Source organism: Lepidochelys olivacea (genome assembly GCF_965140295.1).
Source record: "Lepidochelys olivacea isolate rLepOli2 genome assembly, chromosome: 6".
Classification (NCBI taxonomy): Eukaryota; Metazoa; Chordata; order Testudines; family Cheloniidae; genus Lepidochelys; species Lepidochelys olivacea.
The window spans coordinates 111,658,476-111,680,147 of record NC_140416.1 but is presented as its reverse complement, the minus strand read 5'-3'; the positions used below and the strand labels follow the sequence as shown (position 1 = coordinate 111,680,147).

At 42.5% G+C, this 21,672-nt stretch overlaps 1 protein-coding gene across 3 annotated transcripts in view; it reads left to right on the top strand.

Annotated features, from left to right (window-relative positions):
• The first annotated feature begins 2,356 nt into the window (after nucleotides 1-2,356).
• The window catches only part of AKT1 (AKT serine/threonine kinase 1), a 119,962-nt gene continuing 100,646 nt past the window's right edge, over nucleotides 2,357-21,672 (top strand). The window contains exons 1-2 of one of the 3 annotated variants that reach the window (XM_084631027.1): nucleotides 2,357-2,752; nucleotides 12,571-12,735. In XM_084631027.1, coding sequence (XP_084487153.1) covers nucleotides 12,690-12,735 — 46 coding nt within the window. In that variant the 5' untranslated portion in view covers nucleotides 2,357-2,752; nucleotides 12,571-12,689. Of the gene's footprint in view, nucleotides 2,753-2,977; nucleotides 3,112-12,570; nucleotides 12,736-21,672 lie in introns of those variants that run through there. The other 2 variants (XM_084631025.1, XM_084631026.1) reach the window with 2 other exon arrangements.

The following is a 21,672-nucleotide window of genomic DNA, read 5'->3' as shown; positions in this document are numbered from 1 at the left end:
TTGCCCTCTCACCTTCAGTGACCACCTGCTGTGCCCCTTCTTCATTTTCCAACTCCACAAACCTGTTCCTGAGCTCTATTTCTCCTTCACTGGCCGGTCTTTTCCTCTGCCTGATTCTCTTAGTCACATGCTTCCACTATCCACTTTCCTCACCCAGCAGTATCCCCTCAGAGTTCTTTGGTCCTGCTTCCATCTGCAAGTCTGAGCTTTTCCCTTCAGCATCCTCATGTCTTTGCTCCATCATCCGCTTGAATCCCCTTCTAAACTCAACCAGAGTCTCCACCTGCATCTCCAATCCTCAGATCTTCTCTTCCATCAGCTCTATCAGGCAGCACTTCATGCAGATGAAATTATTTTCAGGTACCCCCTCCAGGATAATGTACCTGCCACAGCTTCCACATCCAGTCATCTTCATTGTGTCTTCCACTGCTTGGGTCACTACCGCTGCTGCCTCTGTGTCTGTTGTAGCCTTCTCACCTAAGTCCTGTTCGTCTGGGGGAAACAAACCAAACCAAAACACTACCACCCACAGCAACACAAACCCCCAATGAGCACCAAAACACTGCCAGAACACCACACACTCCCTTCACTAGCTCGTCTGTTCCTTTGCCTGGCTCTTATTGTGTCTTCCCCCCAAACTCCCCTGTTTACAGGTTTCAGAGTAGCAGCCCTGTTAGTCTGTATTCGCGAAAAGGAGTACTAGTGGCACCTTAGAGACTAACCAATTCATCGGATGAAGTGAGCTGTAGCTCACGAAAGCTTATGCTCAAATAAATCGGTTAGTCTCTAAGGTCCTACTAGTACTCCTTCCCCTGTTTACAGCTCTGTTTGTTGGCCTCTGTACCGCTGCCTTAATCTACACCTGTGCCTCTACTTTGAGCCATACCATACTACTCACTTCTGTAAAGTGCTTTGAGGTCCTCAGAGAAATGCAAAGCACAAATTTCACCATGAATTAAGGGAGAATTTGAATCAGCAATAGATCCTGACTCATTCCATTCTATCTACTCAGTACTGTAATGTGCTCTTACAACTAAAAGATTAATTCTAATGGAATGGGAAAAGCTCTTTCCGAGACACATTTCAGTGGAGTAAATAATTCTTGCAAGTATAGCTGAGGCTCCAGATCTGCAATTTGACCACCACTGTGCATGCATGGAGCCCCCTTGATTTCAATGGATTCCTCATATGTGTATATTTGCATGCCTGAAGCCTAAATATGAAAAATTCAAGTCTGTAAGGTGAAACAAGCAATCACCTTAATGAATAACTTCTCTTTGGTGAAGTGTAGGCAGGAGGAGAATGAGGCTATCAAAATCCTCCCTACACCATTTGGGGATTACTGCTGCTACTCTGTTTCACTTAGGATATATGTATTTATTACTTTCCCTAGTCATGAGACTTCTGTGTCTCATATATTTGTCTCTCGCCCCGATCTGTAACTCAATTGCCCATACCTCTGGTTGTTGTCTGTCTATACGTGGGTGGAGGTTGTCTTCACTCTTTTTAAAATTGTGTTGCCAATCCCAAACATAAAAAATCATGAGTCATGCCCCCTCCAAAATCATGAGATTGGCTTAAAATTCATCCAATTTTAAAAAAATTCTGAACAGAATTTTTTTTTAGGTGACTTCTGCATTTTGAGCTATTAGAAATCTCTTGAATCACATTTTTAGGCCTATCTGCAGAATCATGAGGCCTAAAAAACCCCTTACTTTTTAAAAACGAAAACTGAGATTCTCACATTACCAAATGCATCCAAGAGCTGGAGCTTAACTCAACACACCAAAGACTGGGAGAGCTGGCCACATAGCTTTTATTGCTATTTGTATTGTGGTAAGGCATTAACTGCATAGGGCCCGACTGTGCTAGGCACTGTACAAAGACGACAACAACAAAATCCCCCAAAGCTCCCGATCTAAGTCTGGCCAGTTTCCCCTCTTCTGTCACTGTGTGTTTGTCTTGCAGTCTGCCGGGGGCGGGGGGGGGGTTGAGCTGTGACTCGAGCTAATAAGGCTGGACTCTGGTCCCATCCATGTGCGTGTGTGAGCTGAGCTCTCTTTTTAGTAAACACCCGGGTGAGTGGAAAGCAGCCCTAGTTACCACGGCAAGGAAATCTGCGGGCAGGAAGCCAGCAGAGTTCCCCATTCCTCCTGCAGCATGCAGGACACACACCTTTTCTTGTCGACCCGCAGAGTGTGAGAGTGTGTGTGTATGTGTGGGGGGGTGGCCGGGACAAGCGCTTCTGGAGCTGCAGAACCTTTTCCCCCTTCGCCCAGGCGGGCTGGGCGGGTTCTGCAGAGGGGACGAGCTGATTGCGCGGGCGGTAGGACCCCGCAGGCATCGCCGAGGCCAGGCAGCGGCTCCCCCAGCCTGTGGGTGTGAGCGAGCGAGAGGCGGAGAGGAGGCGAGCGCAGGCTGGCGGAGCCGGGAGCGGCGGCTGCAGCAGGGCCAGCCTGAAGCGGGCTGGCTGGGGCAGCGGCAGGCGGCTCGGGGCCCGGCCGCCCGCTTCTGCTCCCGGAGCGGCCACAGCCAGGCCAGCCCCGCGCCGGGCGGGCAGCGCAGGCCGGGGTCCGGCCGGCCGGCGCGCTCCATGGGCTGACTCCCCGCGAGAGGGGGCGGAGGAGCGGCCGGGCACGGCGAGCGGGAGGCTGCGCTAGCCCGGTTAGGCCCTAGCGCCGGAGGAGAACCCGCCCGCGGCCAAGCCCCCCGTCGCCGCCTCTCTGCGGGGGCTGCTCCCCGCCGCAGGCGTGTAAGTGCCCCGCTCCCCGGGCGCGCGGGGCGGCGGGAGGAAGCGCCGGGGCCTGCTCCGCCGGGGCTGGCGCATCGCGCCGGGGGCTGGGGGGCGCGTCCCGCCGCCGCCCCCCCCGGCGCGCCCAGCGACCCGCCTAGCGACCCGCCTGGGCCTCGGCGGGGCGGGGGGTGGCGCGCTGCAGCGTGCGGCGGCGGCGGCGCCCCCCCGGCCGGGGTTAGCCTGCAGGGAGGAGAAGCGGCTGGGGGCTGGCCCCTCTCTGACTTACTCCCTTTCTTCGCTCTGCCGGGGGTCTGGGCGTCGCTAAGAGGAAGGGGCCGGCCCGCCGGCGGGCCGGGAATCAGTACGTGCGAGTGTCGGTGAGTGAAGCGTCCGGGGTCTCTCACCGGCGGAGCCAGCTCTGGGGTGGATCCAGCCTGGGATCTCCTTCCTCGAGCCTCCCCCATCCTCCAGTGCCTGGGTAGGAGCGAGGTTGGCTCTTTCTTCGAGCCTTGCTCGTTGGAGCCCTTCGGTTTTCACAAGCCTCTCTCTGTGTGCGCCGGCGGATATTGCCATGCTTTGAAGGCTGTTGACGGCTCATACTAGGTTTCTAAGTCTCCCCAAAAGTTATGACTCAATGTAGGGTAGAACTGTAATCAATATAATCGAGGTGGTTCCCCCCCCCCCGCCCCCTTCCAACTTCTGTAATGACTAAATTGTTCCTTGGAGACTTCTAGCACCTTCACTTCACTTCAGCTTCATTGAAAAACACTCCGTGTGTATGTGGGTGTTTCCTTAACGTGACCGGTGTATTTTGGATTTGTTTATCATAACCAATGTGAAGATGCATTAGAAGTTTTGATTTGGTGCCATTGGTACTCATGTGGTTACAGCCTTTTTACATGTTTTGCTTAGGTGAAGTGTTAACTGTATTTATTTCCCTTTCCCAATATACAAGAAGCAAATACGTGAATTGATTTGTTTGTCTTTACATCATGACATGAACATACGTTTTAAAATGCAGTTTTTAAGGGGAGTTGCTGGATTAAGTATACTATAATATTTTTTTACAAGTGAAAAATATGTGTTGTGTGGCTACTAGATTTTATGTAGTTATTAATTTCATAGTGACAGCCAGGATATTTACCATGACAGTAGTATTTGTGGATGTAAAGACTTTGCCACTACCTTTTACTTTTTGAATATGTGGGCTTTTGTTGTTTTGCAAATATTGTACACAAATTCTTGAAAGTATGCAGTCACTAATTAAAAGAAGTGTCCCAATTTATTATGTGGTACCAAGAACTCTAGCATTCAGTTGTTAATAATATTTGATAGAAGTAATTTAGTTGAGAATTAAATGGACCTATGACTTGTTTTATCTTTACAAAGGTTGGGGCAAACCATTTGTTTACGAATGTGTTCCCTCTGATTCCATTGTACAGTCTCCTGACTCTATATGCTCATATAATTTAACACTTGTACAAGAATTTTATAAACTGGCTTGTTTCTCACTTGAAGGGCATAATAAAAATGTAGGGTTCAGGAGAAGCTGTCCCCTTTCTGCAGCCACACTCAGTTTTACCCTGCTTAGAGTTTGTCCACACTACAACCAGAACCAGAGATAGGAGAGCTAAACTTGGGTAGCCCTCTCCTCCCCCCCCCATCTTGAACAGATGTATCTGTTGGTTCTTAGACCATTAAAGACATGAGAAATGTAAGCATTGCAAATTGCAGTTTGGAAGTCTAGATTAAGTTTATGGAGTCACAGAAAATGGGACGTGTGGTACAGTTTTCTTTTGCTCTCAGCTTGTGCTTCTACTGTAGCTTGCAATATCTGGAAAAGCTTTTCTAAGCCTTATCATAAGCTCCATGTATAATTATGACAAAATACCTGTTTTGACATGAAGAAAAGGAGTACTTGTGGCACCTTAGAGACTAACCAATTTATTTGAGCATAAGCTTTCTTGAGCTATATGCATCCGATGAAGTGAGCTACAGCTCACTTCAAAGCTTATGCTCAAATAAATTGGTTAGTCTCTAAGGTGCCACAAGTACTCCTTTTGTTTTGCAAATACAGACTAACACGGCTGTTACTCTGAAATCTGTTTTGACATGGTGGTGTCTTAAGTGGAACATCTTCTAGACTAATAAGAAAAGGAGTACTTGTGGCACCTTAGAGACTAACCAATTTATTTGAGCATGAGCTTTCGTGAGCTGTAGCTCACTTCATCGGATGCATACCGTGGAAACTGCAGCAGACTTTATATACACACAGAGAATATGAAACAATACCTCCTCCCACCCCACTGTCCTGCTGGTAATAGCTTATCTAAAGTGATCAATAGTGCCAGCGGGATAGTGAGTTTGTGTGTGTGGTTTTTGGGAGGGGGGTGGGGGGGTGAGAGAACCTGGATTTGTGCTGGAAATGGCCCAACTTGATTGTCATGCACATTGTGTGGAGAGTTGTCACTTTGGATGGGCTATCACCAGCAGGAGAGTGAATTTGTGTGTGGGGGGGTGGAGGGCGAGAGAACCTGGATTTGTGCTGGAAATGGCCCACCTGATGATCACTTTAGATAAGCTATTACCAGCAGGACAGTGGGGTGGGAGGAGGTATTGTTTCATATTCTCTGTGTGTATATAAAGTCTGCTGCAGTTTCCACGGTATGCATCCGATGAAGTGAGCTGTAGCTCACGAAAGCTCATGCTCAAATAAATTGGTTAGTCTCTAAGGTGCCACAAGTACTCCTTTTCTTTTTGCGAATACAGACTAACACGGCTGTTACTCTGAAACCTTCTAGACTAATGGAGAACATCAGTAATCACACATAATTGGTGGCCCACAACAGGATTTTCAAAATTAAGCTGAGATATAAAGGTGGTTGTTCATTTTCTGCTTTCTTGAAAATTAGTCATTAGGATTTGATGGCTGTGGGTCGGCTTCTACCTCCCCACACCTGCAGTTGGTATCGAGCCTGTGAACACAGTGGAATTAATGGTTCTTCTCGTTGAAATGATGGTGGAATTTGTGGGGCTCTAACATACAAGTCAAGATAGAGATAAAAGGGTGAGGCTGGAGGATCTGTTACTGCTTGGGTTGACCTGTTGTATGAATTTAGATGGAATAAATGGGGCAAAGGTGTTAACACAACCTAGTCAGTGTCCAACATTAAACAGTATTAAGCGAGGTCCAGGGTTTAATATACAGAGACCTCAGCCTGCTTAGCACCATGGCAAACACACCATTAAAAATCCTTTTAACCTTTTAATTAAGATGAATAAAAGAACGAAAAACAGTTTCAGACTGTAACAGCAGCACCAGCAACAACAGCTCCAGCTCATCTGGACAAATTTCTTCTCTTTTACCCAAAAGGACAGTTACTACAATCTTTGAGACCACCCAAGAGACTGCCAAACAAGGGGTGGGTTTTTTCTTTCTAAAACTTTCTCCAGCTAAAGGGAACACGGGATATTGTTAAAATGAAAGCCTGATACTTTACCTTTCAAATCCTTTCACTGAGGATAGGGCACTGCCTACAGAGTCTGCTGCTTCTGCAGTTGTTACTGCAGAGTGCTGGTATTTCCCTCAACTCTGTTACCAAGATCCCAGCATGTTCCCCCTGAGCATGGCCTGGCTCCACAGATTGTGCAGGAAATGAAGACAAAATAAAATCTCTTCCTGAGCAGGAGAGCGCTCTCTGTAAGAGGAGAACAGGTACATCTCTTAATTTTGTATGGGGCTCCTACAACAGGAAAGGGGCACATTTGAAAGACAGTAAAAGAGAGCACCCTGATTAGGCAACTTCCTGTCTTAACAGGTTTCAGAGTAACAGCCGTGTTAGTCTGTATTCGCAAAAAGAAAAGGAGTACTTGTGGCACCTTAGAGACTAACTAATTTATTTGAGCATAAGCTTTCGTGAGCTACAGCTCACTTCAGAAGTGAGCTGTAGCTCACGAAAGCTTATGCTCAAATAAATTAGTTAGTCTCTAAGGTGCCACAAGTACTCCTTTTCTTTTTTCCTGTCTTAAGAGGCTGCCCCAAATATATTGAGTATAGTTCTGCTCTACCTTCTATTGGAAGATTAGTTTGGGTGGTCCCTTAAGACAGCTTTCATTATGCTAGTACATAAGGAGATGATGTATCTTTCTAAAATTAATAGCGTACTGAATTTTCACAACTTAATTTTATGCACGTACTTATCAACTGTTCCCTATATTGGCAGAATAGTCAGCAGTGAGACACAAGGTATTATTTATATAAATAATTATTTATTTTAATCTGTCTGAATGATGAGTACAGGTGGTCTTTTGATACTGAATAAGGTGTCATAGAAACAAATCTTTTTTTAAAAAAAGAGAGAGAAAGGAAGAATTGTTCATCTGCAGCTCCTGCTGTCACTCAGTCACATGCAGATACAGGCTCTAAAAGCAGCCCATAGTCACCTCAAATGACATCTATTCACTGGGAACCATTCCTAAAGTTACTTAATGAGCCTTATGATCATCCATTTTTTCAGCGTGTGCAAAAGGCATACCTTTCATTTGTCCATATTCACTAATGCATAGATCCCCCCCAGGAGAGCTGACTGCCTCTTCCTATGTGAGATCTTTGTGCTACCATTGTGTCTTTAAAAATAAACACCCTCCTCTCTCTCTCTCTCTGTTGAATTGCATTAGATATAATTTGGATGTGCAATTAAAATTGCACCAGGTATAGTGAGGTTATGCTAGATACAGCTTTATGTCCAACTGCACTAAGACATCCCACCTTCCTGTGTTATGAATTGAAGATATTTTAAATGAGTTTGCTCTCACTAACACACACACCAGCATAGCTGAATAAAGAATATAAGGCCCGACTCTGGCCTCTTCTGCATGCTGGCATGAAGGGTATTATGGGCCTCTTAATTCTTTGTGCCATACTGCCACTTCAGTGCACAGAGCCACTATGTTATTTCTCCCTCTCCCCAAAGAGGCTGAGAGGGAGCAAGGGTGTGCCTGGCAGTGTGTAATTACCCTCTCCAACATGCTGGTGTATGTTGTACTTCATGCTGCCACTCCCTCCCTGGAACAGGAGGCAGAATGACTCCCAAATCATGACAGGTTTCAGAGTAACAGCCGTGTTAGTCTGTATTCGCAAAAAGAAAAGGAGGACTTGTGGCACCTTAGAGACTAACCAATTTATTAGAGCATAAGCTTTCGTGAGCTACAGCTCACTTCCTCAGATGCATATCGTGGAAACTGCAGCAGGCTTTATATATACACAGAGAATATGAAACAATACCTATTCCCACCCCACTGTCCTGCTGGTAATAGCTTATCTAAAGTGATTTCCAGCACAAATCCAGGTTTTCTCACCCTCCACCCCCCCACACAAATTCACTCTCCTGCTGGTGATAGCCCATCCAAAGTGACAACTCTTTACACAATGTGCATGACAATCAAGCTGGGCTATTTCCTGCATAAATCCAGGTTCTCACATCCCCCCCACCCCCATACACACACAAACTCACTCTCCTGCTGGTAATAGCTCATCCAAACTGACCACTCTTCAAGTTAAAATCCAAGTTAAACCAGAACATCTGGGGGGGGGGGGGAGGAAAAAACAAGAGGAAACAGGCTACCTTGCATAATGACTTAGCCACTCCAAGTCTCTATTTAAGCCTAAATTAATAGTATCCAATTTGCAAATGAATTCAGACTCCAGCGAGAAACTGCTGAATTGGGATTTGAAGTTTTTTTGTTTTAAGATAGCGACCTTCATGTCTGTGATCGCGTGACCAGAGAGATAGAAGTGTTCTCCGACTGGTTTATGAATGTTATAATTCTTGACATCTGATTTGTGTCCATTTATTCTTTTACGTAGAGACTGTCCAGTTTGACCAATGTACATGGCAGAGGGGCATTGCTGGCACATGATGGCATATATCACATTGGTGGATGTGCAGGTGAACGAGCCTCTGATAGTGTGGCTGATGTTATTAGGCCCTGTGATGGTGTCCCCTGAATAGATATGTGGGCACAGTTGGCAACGGGCTTTGTTGCAAGGATAAGTTCCTGGGTTAGTGGTTCTGTTGTGTGGTATGTGGTTGTTGGTGAGTATTTGCTTCAGGTTGCGGGGCTGTCTGTAGGCAAGGACTGGCCTGTCTCCCAAGATTTGTGAGAGTGTTGGGTCATCCTTTAGGATAGGTTGTAGATCCTTAATAATGCGTTGGAGGGGTTTTAGTTGGGGGCTGAAGGTGACGGCTAGTGGCGTTCTGTTATTTTCTTTGTTAGGCCTGTCCTGTAGTAGGTAACTTCTGGGAACTCTTCTGGCTCTATCAATCTGTTTCTTTACTTCTGCAGGTGGGTATTGTAGTTGTAAGAAAGCTTGACAGAGATCTTGTAGGTGTTTGTCTCTGTCTGAGGGGTTGGAGCAAATGCGGTTGTATCGCAGAGCTTGGCTGTAGACGATGGATCGTGTGGTGTGGTCAGGGTGAAAGCTGGAGGCATGCAGGTAGGAATAGCGGTCAGTAGGTTTCCGGTATAGGGTGGTGTTTATGTGACCATTGTTTATTAGCACTGTAGTGTCCAGGAAGTGGATCTCTTGTGTGGACTGGACCAGGCTGAGGTTGGTGGTGGGATGGAAATTGTTGAAATCATGGTGGAATTCCTCAAGGGCTTCTTTTCCATGGGTCCAGATGATGAAGATGTCATCAATATAGCGCAAGTAGAGTAGGGGCTTTAGGGGACGAGAGCTGAGGAAGCGTTGTTCTAAATCAGCCATAAAAATGTTGGCATACTGTGGGGCCATGCGGGTACCCATAGCAGTGCCGCTGATCTGAAGGTATACATTGTCCCCAAATGTGAAGTAGTTATGGGTAAGGACAAAGTCACAAAGTTCAGCCACCAGGTTAGCCGTGACATTATCGGGGATAGTGTTCTTGATGGCTTGTAGTCCATCTTTGTGTGGAATGTTGGTGTAGAGGGCTTCTACATCCATAGTGGCCAGGATGGTGTTATCAGGAAGATCACCGATGGATTGTAGTTTCCTCAGGAAGTCAGTGGTGTCTCGAAGGTAGCTGGGAGTGCTGGTAGCGTAGGGCCTGAGGAGGGAGTCTACATAGCCAGACAATCCTGCTGTCAGGGTGCCAATGCCTGAGATGATGGGGCGCCCAGGATTTCCAGGTTTATGGATCTTGGGTAGTAGATAGAATATCCCAGGTCGGGGTTCCAGGGGTGTGTCTGTGCGGATTTGATCTTGTGCTTTTTCAGGAAGTTTCTTGAGCAAATGCTGTAGTTGCTTTTGGTAACTCTCAGTGGGATCAGAGGGTAATGGCTTGTAGAAACTCGTGTTGGAGAGCTGCCGAGCAGCCTCTTGTTCATATTCCGACCTATTCATGACGACAACAGCACCTCCTTTGTCAGCCTTTTTGATTATGATGTCAGAGTTGTTTCTGAGGCTGTGGATGGCATTGCGTTCCGCATGGCTGAGGTTATGGGGCAAGTGGTGCTGCTTTTCCACAATTTCAGCCCGTGCACGTCGGCGGAAGCACTCTATGTAGAAGTCCAGTCTGCTGTTTCGACCTTCAGGAGGAGTCCACCTAGGGCTATTTCAGGGGTAGCGGAATAAGATGCTGCTACTAACCCTGCGCAAATTGACAATCAAGCCCATAATAAATAAGGTGGTGCTATGCAAATATATAGGTTTGTGATTCCAGATGGATATGGCATCACCTAGCCTGAAATTCCAGAAACCTTTTTGTCATTGTTTTTTATTTCTTCTAATCGGGGGATTAGCCTTCCTACTAATTAGTTATTTTGCTTTTAACTTTCTCTTTCACCAAGTGACTGTGGAAAAGGGGTTGGCTGCTTATTTCCATTGTTTTAAATTCAGTGCGTGGGTATGATGTACAGTACCCTAACCTGTTGTGGCATAGTGTTATACCAATAAGTAATGTGTGTTAACTTTCACACAGCAATTCCATTTTCAGACTGTAGCTGTGATAATCATAGGGATTTTATTCAACACTTTGCAGATAACTCCGTATTTGAGAGAAGGCTTTAAATGAGGTCTGTTCTCCCATTGATGCCTTGGTGTAACTGTCAGTAGGTGTGTGGGAATAACAGCCCTTATTGTTTGTCCAGTCTTATCTTAGCTGCATGTCAAAAGGTGCTTGTCCTAAGATACCTTCTTGGTGAAACTCATCTCCATTTTGTGACATATAATTCTTCTGTACTTGTCTGTGATGTCAAGAAATTCCTACATGTCTGTGTTCCAGGATCAGATTTTTGTATTCCCCCCTCTCCCCCGGCAGACAAATCTCAGGCTCGTTTCTTAGAGCTGATAATTATAAGAAGTGAGAAATGGCAGATTACTAACTTGGAAAAACAGTGAATTTATTTATTTATTTGAAAAATACAGGGTGTAACTTCTAAAGATATAGAACTCTGATAACTGGTGAAAGTTCACAGAAATACAAACAGGGACCTGACCTCCTTTCTCTCACAACTCATCCCACTCAAAGTTGCACAGTTTATATTTACAGTGATTGATATAAGTCAGTTTTAACTTCATTAGACAGAAGCTCTGGCTGGCTCAGAGTACTGGCAATGAAATATGGAACCTCCCATCTCTATCAGATGTTCAGTCGTAGTCCAGGTTCATAATGGCAAGAGGTTGTTACAATCAGTGATCGCATCAGTGGATAACATGAAATTAGTTGACCTTAGTCCAGTTCCTAATGGACTGCTATCCCCATCATGACTGCTATGTTTGTTGCCAATCCAAGTAGAGATGTCATGGACTGAATAGGCATAAAGATGTGATCCCTTCAGAAGAGGAGTGAATAACAGCCCTTATTGTTTGTCCAGTCTTATCTTAGCCAGTGCACTGAGTTCAGTAGCAGAAGGATGTGTGTCTAGTTGCTGGGGATGGGGTGTGAGGGGGTGTTATTTTAATGTCTTCACCATTATCTGGAATTTGGCATAAATTACATTTTAATGATACTCCCCTGTTATACTGAACTAGGTAAAGTTGCAGATACCTCTGAGGACTTATAAAAAGAAACCTGAAGAAATTGGCAATGTGGGCAGAAAATAAGGAACAAAATCAGATTCAGTTTGGAAGATAATACAAGGTTATAGTTCTGGAAAGAAGGATTTTCAGTGAGGGAGCGAAACTTGGAAAACAGACCTCCTGGTGATAGTGGAGAGCAAACAGAGAACTATAATAGCCAGGAAGACCAAGGAACACAGTTTGGGGCTGCATAAGCAGAGGCCTCAAGCAACAAGAGCAAGGGGATGTAGGGGCTGATTTATGACAAGAGAAAATTAAATGATTTTACCCAAGATACCATATGCTCATTTAAGAGGGAGTTGAATTGCTTAGAGAGGTCAGTGAGAGTAATGGGATGAGTTTAACAGGTAAAACTGAAGTGGAATATTAGGAAAACCTTCCTGACATTGAGATGCATTAGGCTGTAGAAGTTTCCCAAAGGAAGTGCGGGAAGCTTCCACACTGAGGGATATAAAAACTAGACTGGATAAAATTACTGTTGGGGAGTACTTTTTATTGGTGGGGAGACGGAAGAGACCTGGATTAAGACTTGCAGTCCGTGTCTAATGTAGGGTTTTGTACTGACATTGCTGTTCTATCTGTTGAGTGACTAGGTAGAACTTCCTCAGACATTCACTTTGGCATCCCCATTCTTCCCCCAAATAAAAATACTTCTGAAGAACAAATCCCTCATTTGGACTTTGTAATCAAAACAGCAATATAAGCTACCTTCTGTTGTGTTCCTTACTGCACATATGTGAAATGCTGCAAAACATTGTTTGTTTTTTTTAATTTCTAGAAATAGCTGAAAGAGAGAGGAAAGAAGCCCTTTCCGTGGCCCCTTCTGCTGGAATCCAGAAATAACAGTGGGGTGATCTTTTGGCATAAACTGTTTTTTCAAGAGACATTCCTGCCATTATGAATGAAGTAGCAATAGTGAAGGAAGGATGGCTTCACAAGCGAGGTAAGTGTCTTTTCCTTCCCATTTAAAGGAACACTGTCCGTTTGGGTCAACCAACAAATTGGCTTGGTCTCACCTTTAACAACATACCTTTAAATAGCTCTTCCTTATTTTTCTCTCTTAAAATCTGACCCTTCCTAATACTAAATATACATAGGAAAGGTGTATGACTTTCCATGAGGCATGCAAGACTCTGTGAAATGTGTGTATTATGTTTTTCTCAGAAAACTCAGTGTCTTCACTGTTTGGTTTGAAAATTACGCTAATAGAAAAAAAGAGGCTCCTTAAAATAGAGACTTGAAAGTTGGACTATTGCAATGGTGGGACAATTTATTTTGTCTCTATGGTATCATTTTAAATGGGGATAACATATCTGTAGCTGTTCTATCTGTGAGCATGTATCACCAGAAAATATAATTCTCAAGATGAATCTTCACGTGGACAGCAAGGGATACAATGATTATTAGCTATGCTGTGATCCCACTGTGATCCCATGTAGATTTGCTAGTGAATGCACTGTTTGGTTGATTTGTTTTTTTTAAAAAACCCTTTCACTCTTTGTACCCAAGACATGAGCAGTAGCATTAATTTTGCACACTCCATGTACATCTGTTTTAACACTGGTAAAATAAAACTTTAATAAAGTCCTTCTGTATGAGAGGTGGGGCAGAGAAAGCTGAAATATAACTGACACAGTAATTGCATGTCCCTCTATCCTGTTGCATTACGAGACATTCCCCCACTCCCTCAAGGTCTTGCTAAGAGTAAGTGAAATTTTATTGTATGATTTTTTTTCCTTAGGAACAGTGTTGTTATGCTATCAGGTATTTGGCTTACCTGTTTCTTTGTACTGTACTATTGCTTCCTGGAAAGGAGAGAACATCATTAGGTGCTTTTCATAATCTCATCATTTGTTGTAGACAACAACAGATTTTGTATCTTCCAGATTTTGTATCCTCCAGCTTGCTGCTTCTGCAGACTCAGGATTTTTCTGGAAAGTTTGCAACAGCAAAGTAATATAACCTGAAGGTGCAAAGGTACAGAATAATTTTTGGGGGAAGAAGATGGCATTCCTTATCATAACCTTGATAAAGGTTAAAGATTCTTCTGCAAGAATAAAATTGATAAAATCCATGTTGTTAAAATAAAAGGGCAATTATTTTTTCTAAAATCTGTTATAGCCTTTAGTTTTCCATTCTCGTCTGATGATTGGTCAGGAGACTTTGACATGGCCATATGAAAGCACTATAATTTTTTATTCAGTTTTGTTTCAAACAGCATTTATGCACGTAAATGTCCCCTCTCTAGAGCTTAGAGAAATGTATAACATCTTAATTCATGTCACTGGATAGTTCTGAAGAATCTAAACTATCTTTTGCAATAAATATGTTTGAGAGAGACATTTTGATTGGGTAAAACAAGCCAAGGAAAAGAATTGCTTACATTTTATTTTCCATTTTAGGATCCTAGAAACTCTTTCAGTTAAAGGGACACTGTGGACTTAAATCACATTTCTGCCTGAATATTTTGTTTTACCTAGTAACAGCTAACATGACTATAACTGAAAGAGGTTGGAGGGAAATGTGTATTTTGTGTGTGCGCACACGTTGGCAGCACTTCGTCTATGCAGTTTTATTGTAGTCAGTCTTCCTCTGTTTAGGTGGTTTTTTTTCTCACAAGAACGGTGAGAGAGAGAGAGAAACATTTTTTTAAATAAGAAAGCATTGTTGTAAATCCACAGACATTGTTCAAGGGGAATTCAAGGGCAGATGTAGTATCCAAAACTATTTATTTTTCTCTTTTTTTTTTTTTTTAACAGTCTGACTAGATTTCAAGATGACAGTGACCCTCATATTGAAAATTGAAATTTCTATGCTTCCTACGATAAAAAGATGAGCTGAACACACGTACTGTTTTTTCTTACTTTGCAATATAGCTGGGGGGACATTTTGGTTCTAGATTCTTGAATTGATTTCTAAATGCCTTTAGAGACACTTTATTGCCCTCCAGGCATCAGAGATTATAATCTGTAATTTAATGTGACAAGACCGCCTGCTGACCATGTGTGTTGTAACTTTTTTTTTTCTTTTTGGTGTGGTAAATAGTAGTGCATGCTGTGTATCTGAGATTCTAATTTTGTGCTCGGAGTTTGCATATTCATCTTGATGTTTTGCATCTAAGTAAACCCCATTTATTTATCGTGGTTGCTGCACAGCTTTTCCCCTCTTCCTGTCCCCTTCCTGATGAATACTCTGGCACGTATTTCTTTCCACTTCAGTAGCGAAACACAACTGGTAATGTTACTTCACTAACCTGCTGATGGGAGATTTCAGAAAGCGATGCAGTATCCCCTTCTTTGCTTGCCAGGATACCACATGTGCTAAGCTCCACTATATTCTGACTGGTTGCTGTAGCTCACGAAAGCTTATGCACAAATAAATTTGTTAGTCTCTAAGGTGCCACAAGCACTCCTGTTCTTTTTACTATATTCTGAGTTTCATTGGCAGCAATGATGAGATTGGTCTTGAAAATTGATTCACTTGCATGGAGGGAGAGAGGCTGGTCCATGAGTGTGTTTGTTTTTTAAGTGACTTCACAGCTACAATGCTTGTTATAGATCTGCACTTGAAAAAGACCAGATTAATTTGCTAGTTCTGCAAGGCTAAATGCTCCAGCCAGAGGAAGTTTCCAAAACTGATGCCTGGTACTGTGAGCTTGTGAAAGAAGACATAAAAAGTAATTACTGTAGGGAAGGACTACAAAGGGAGGATTACAGATATAGTAAACATATACAGTTTGTCTTTTGGGTAACAAGTAAAACCGAGATCCTTACTGCTTGCAGTCTTTAAAGATCCCATGGTTCTTTTCACAAGTGTAATCAGTGTTAACCCCAACTGGCCAAATGCCAGTTTGGGTAATTATGTTCTGCCTACCTTAAATTCCCTCCTCAGTTTCAGTTGGATAAGGTATCTTTTAGTTCCTGTCCTGAACAGTAGAACAGCATGGCTGTGTGCAGTTAAACAGTTGCTACATTTCACCCCAGCGGTGGCTGCGTTCCAGTGGTTGCAGTGATTTGTGTATGTGTAAATCAGCTTGCAAAGGGCTTCGGAGCCCTTCTGGATGGCAGGTGCTCTATATGCCATTAATGTCTAGAGCAGGTGTGTTTGACCTGGTAGAAATAGAAGTAGCATGACTTTCTTGGGTAGCTTTCTTGTCTTTTTTTTTTTTTTGTTTCAAAGTGAAAAATATAAATGGAGAAATGAAATTCAACATCTTTTTCTGTGCATGTCTGATAGTTCCTTTAAGTGACTGACTCATGGGACTGCTGGGAAATGCCACTTCCAGTAGTTCAGATATTTATTTGTGGAGGGGCCGGGGCATCTATCTCCATGACACTTCTAGCCTCAGCCAATCAGATGTATAAGAATTCATGAATGAACTCATTTTATTTTTTCAGTTGGCAGCACATAGCTCTGTAACCCTAATCAGGATGGAACAAGTGCTTGCTCATCAGCTATACATATGAAAACAATAGTTAGAAACCCTGACCTCTCTTTGCAGTATTTCTTTATGCACATGTGGAAAACCTGGAGTGGAGTAACTTAGACTTTGTCATGTTTAGGGGTGTATATGTGCATGCACATACAGCACCCGGTGTTACATTGGTAGAGGGACGAGACATTGGAGGCTAGGATTTTGTCTTGTGGGAAGGCATAACGGGTCAGTTAAGCGGTATAAGTCCCGTGACTGATGATTAAATGATATGCGGGAGGGAGGAGAAAATCGTCTGCTCTGAATGGTTTTAGATGTTGAAACTCCATGTAACTGTGTTTCTAAATGTATGTCCGTGGCACCCAGAGATTTGGATGGGTGCCCTTTTATGTGGAATTTCTTCTAGACTGAAGTAAATACCAGTCTCAAGGTCCTAATGATTTCCTTTTCCCATTTTCATTCATCTGTTCACACTAGTGGGTCCTCCCAATATCAACTCTCCATCCCTAAATCTGCCTTTTCCAGTGTGTCCTATCCTCTGTCTCTCTTATTTAGGTTGTAAACTCTTTGGGGAAGGGATTTTCTCTTTTGTATATAGTGTATACAGATGAGAATTTTGTCAGGGCTAAATAAGGAGATAAGAATCCTCATGGGAATCCCAAAGCAGTTACAAATTTACACAGGGATTTTGTCCACCGGTAGGTACCAAATGTGGTGGTGGTATTTTTAAACAGTGAACACAAGCACCACACAGCAGTAAAGCCAACAAGCGTAGAATACCTTGTCCAGAAGGATTTTAGGCATGTAGACTGTAATTACCCAATTGTGTATCTGGCTGACCAACAGGCAGATATTACCAGATTTTTAATGACAAATGGCTCCTTGTCTCATTTGTAAGATAGTGCTTCCAGTGGCAGGATGCCTTCCACTGACACACTGGAGACTTGATTCTGCTCCGACATGGAGGGACCATTACCCCCTGTTGAATAGCTGGTGTTCTTCAGAGATCTCCAAGCCAGGCGTTGACCTGTTGCCAACCTGATTATCTTGTGAGGTCTGTTGTAATCACAGCATAAGATGACTGCAGGATATGCATAATTAAACCATTGGGTTGATGCACACTCCATTCTGCTGAGGGAGTGTAACATAGCCTAAAATATTTTAACATTGTTACCCTGAGAGCCAGTCAATATTTTTAACTGTTCATCTATTAGTATCGATTGAACCAGGGTCACATGATCATGTTTCCACCGATTGGCTTGTTTGGCAATCCCTGGGACACAGTGTTACTGCTCCCCTTCAACTCTTACTGCTTTTCTCTTCTGTTATCATCTTGCCCCCTACTTGGCTCTTCAATTTTTGGGGAGTTTTCGTCTCTTCCTGCAATGTAATTTTGGGCTTTTCCCACTGACACGTGCAACCAGAACCTTCAAGGTTCAGATTAGCTTAAGGATCTGCGGACTTTCATGGTATTTCAAAGGAGTGGCTGTGGCACCTGATACAGAGTATCTTAAAACACATCAGGAGATGCCAGCTGCAAAGTATAAAGATACTTCAGAGGAGAAAGCAGGGTGATGAGGAAAGAAAAGGAGTAAGCTAGGGTTTGAACAAGAAACGAAGTGGGGCGGGGGGGCGGGAAGGGAGGGATTCATAATGAAGGGAAAGGAGTTGCTGTTTCCTTTGTTTTAAAGAGAATAACAAAGTATATAGCTGAAGGTTTGTATCTTATAGGGAAATCTGTTGCTACTGAGGTTTAGGGTTAAAAAGAACCTTTGATAAACAATGTTAGTCTTTGGCTTTGCGCTTTGGTCACTTTTTCAACACAAGGTGCAATAGTTGTGTGCTCTAGCTCTCAGTTTCTGTCTCTTTCTTGTCCTGCTCTGGGAGCTGGGAGGAACCAGGAAATTATAGACCAATAAATCGGACGTCGGTGGTAGGCAAGATGCTAGAGACATTAAGAAAGGATGAGATCACAAAACATCTGGAGAAATATGAGGTGATAATGGCTAGTCACTAGACTATTTTAAAAAGAAAATCTCAACTGATGGAATTATTTGTGGAGAGATTGTAAGAAGCAGGAATGAGTGTAAAGCACTGGAGATGGTCTGTTCTGGATGGCAAAGGACACAAATGGACAGGGTTAGCCAGTATAACATAGGTGGCATCAGCACTGAACAGTCAAAAAGGCTGACTGAAGGGAGATTAAAGATTGCTTGGAGGAAGGAAGGGCATGAACAGGCTACCACGGGAGTAGAGTCAAAAGTGTTCCACTGAAACTTTTTTCCAATGGCAAATATCTTTCTGAGCAAAACAGATTTTGTTATGAAAAGTTTTTATTTTGGTCAAAACTTTTAGTTTCTTGGGAATAAATTTTTAATTAAAAATAAATGACTGCTTCTGCTTTGAATTTTGAAGAAATGAAATTGCCACCTCCCCCCCCATATTCAAGAATTACACTGGGCCAGATACTTTTCACTATGTTTATAAATGACTTGCCGTGGAACCCCTGTGTAAGCATGATACTATATAGACTTTCCGATCAAATGATACAAAGAAGAGATCAGATGCTGGCACATTTGATATCTTATGTTACTATGCAGTTCATTAGATTAATGCCCTGTCACTACACCTCTGGAAACGTAGTTTCACATTTTGCTTACTGTCTGTCAGAAACTAAATGAATTAAGTTTCAGCCTTATCCTTAATAAGTATCAGATCATGTCACTAAAGACCACCTTGCTTGTGTTTCAGCAATGAGGGATTGGAGTCTTTCAAGCCCAGCTTAATGTGAGCTGGTAATGCTTTGTAGGGCAGGTTGCACAGTCCCTGCCTACAATATTTCTAGTTCTAACTTGTATCATTTATTTTTTTCGTTTTCATGAGTCCTTGGTACATACACATATTTGAAAAAAAAAAATAAATTGGGAGAATGAGTAAATAAATGGCTTATGTGTTTTCCCACTTATCTGTAATGTAAGATCATCAAGTCTGGGCTTAGCAAGAAATAGAGTACTGAGTGGGGGTAGTCTGAAAGCAGGATAAAGAGAATGTAGAGAAAAGAACCATACATCTGTGGCAGAATGTAGCTGCCATGCGACATTATTTGTTTAATCTGCAAAGTACTCTTAAAGGAAAACTCTTTAAAGATGACTAGGACAGTTGATGGACATAGCTTCATTCAAGAAACAGACTTTACTACTTAATATGCTAACCTTTCATTCAGATGGACATTTTTTTGAATCATCTTCCAGTAATAACTCCGTGGCCTGTTGGGAAATATATCTCTAAGCCATGTTTTTCTTTTGTGATGCAGGCTAAACATATTGGAAATATTTATTAAGAGATTTTTTATAAGATTTAATTAATTTTAAAAATATATTTAAAAATAGATTCCCCTTCCCCTCACCCCAGTGGTATTGCATGCATCACACTACAGGTGCAATGTGTGTCTTAAAAAAGGAACAAAAACCAGGAAACCATACAAGGAAAGAGGAAGAAAAAGAATGGAGAAACAATAGCACCATATTAGGTGTGATATAGTTCGTATTTGTGGGAATTATACTTTGCAACTAAATGGGGTGGGGGTGGAATAACAAGAGCTTATTTTTAGAATGTTTTTAGTTGGAAAAAGTTATAGAATTCATGGATTATGCTCCCACCACTAAACTGAGCCAATAATGAAAAAAGACAGTTGGTCCAAAAAGAATTGTTAGAATCATCAGTTTATTCAACAAAGACTTGATCATCTCTGATTATAGGAGAGGTACACAGAAGTTATAAATTGAGGGTTGTGGGGAGGAGGCTAAAATTGTCCACTTTTTAATTTTTGAGTGAGTTTGGAGGGAGTATTTTGAAGTACCCATCTAAGGCCCTGATCATGCAGTGGTCTGCGTGTGGGCAGAATCTGGGAAATCAATAGGGCTCAGGAGGGGTGGAGGGAGTGCATTGTAGGTCCAGGATCTAAGTTCTTTTACCAAGAGCATAAGTGTGCAGTGTCTGAGTGGCTTGAAAGTTTAATAAAGTGAACACAAGGGGATCTCTCTTCCTTTTCATTGTGTAGGATGCTGTTTGTTTTTTTTTAATATGTGATTTTGGTGGGGATCATAGAGGGACACACAAGCCAGGGAAGTGGGTTTTGCCTTTCTTCTGATGGTCCTGAGTTTGGTGGGCAATATGATCTGTCTTGGGAGTGAGTTCCACAGTTGCTGGAAAAGCGGTAGCTCATAAGTACAAAAAGACTCTTCCTCTTGAGGTGTATGGTACCATTGTTCCAGCAGAATGTAGGTGTTATGGGAGTCATGGCTGCTTACAGTGTTGTTGCCAACTTCCATGATTTCATCACAAGTCTTGTGATATTTGGTATTTTTAAGTCCCAGCTCTAGGAATTGTCAAGTGATTACATGAGAATCTCAGCTTGCTTTTTTTTTTTTTTAAGTGAAAGTTTGTAACGCTCATGGTTGTAAATGAAAGCTTGAAAACATGACTTAAGTGTACTGCAAAGGCTTGAAAACCAAAAGGCAAAGAAAAAAGAACTGAAATTGTATTAGTTTTTAAGTCTCATGGTTTCGGGAGAATGATTCATAATTTTTTAATGCTTAGGTTTAGCAATATTGTTGGTCTCTCCATTAACTGAGATCATTCCCATGAAGGGGTCTTGAGGCAAACATGATACATTTCTAAAAAGCTAGCAGTGTAAAAGAATAACTTCAGCATATACTGTAAGAAATTTAACAGGGCTATATAGTTTTCTATTTTGGGATTATGTCCAAACTGCCTTTTTATCTGATAAATTACATCTAGATATTTAATTCAAAAATGCCTAAAAAAACCTAAGGTTCAACCTCCTTTAATAAATTAGTGTATTACTATTTTCAAATAATAGTTCTAGTACACACAGAATCAATAAGGAACTCTGTCAGAACTGATTTTTATCTTCCTCAGATTATCCAGTAAAACAGCCAACAAAATGAAAATCAGGGCCCCATTGATATGAGTAAATGGTATTGCTTTGCATATAACAATTTTTAACACAAACAAATCATTTGCAAACTGAGTTTACACTGTTCATTACTGTAAGCTTCAAACTAAAACTGACCAGATAACTTAACAAGAATGCCTACAAAATTAGGCCCTGCTTATTATTTAATCATATGTAGTGGATCATGTTGTGGTTAAAGCACTGGATTGGGACTCAGGATATCTGAGGCCAATTCCTGGTTCTGCCACAGACTTCCTGTGTGACCATGGTCAAGCCATTTAGGCCTTGTCTAAACACAGGTTACACCAGTTAAAACGGTACCACTCCGGTCATATGAGTGCAATTATAACAGTATAAAGGTGCTTATTTTGGTGTAGTTGATTCCCCGAAATTTAGGAGAATAAGCTATGTTGGTTTAAAGCATTTTTATACCAGTATAAATGTTCACACTAGGAGCTGTTCTATAACAA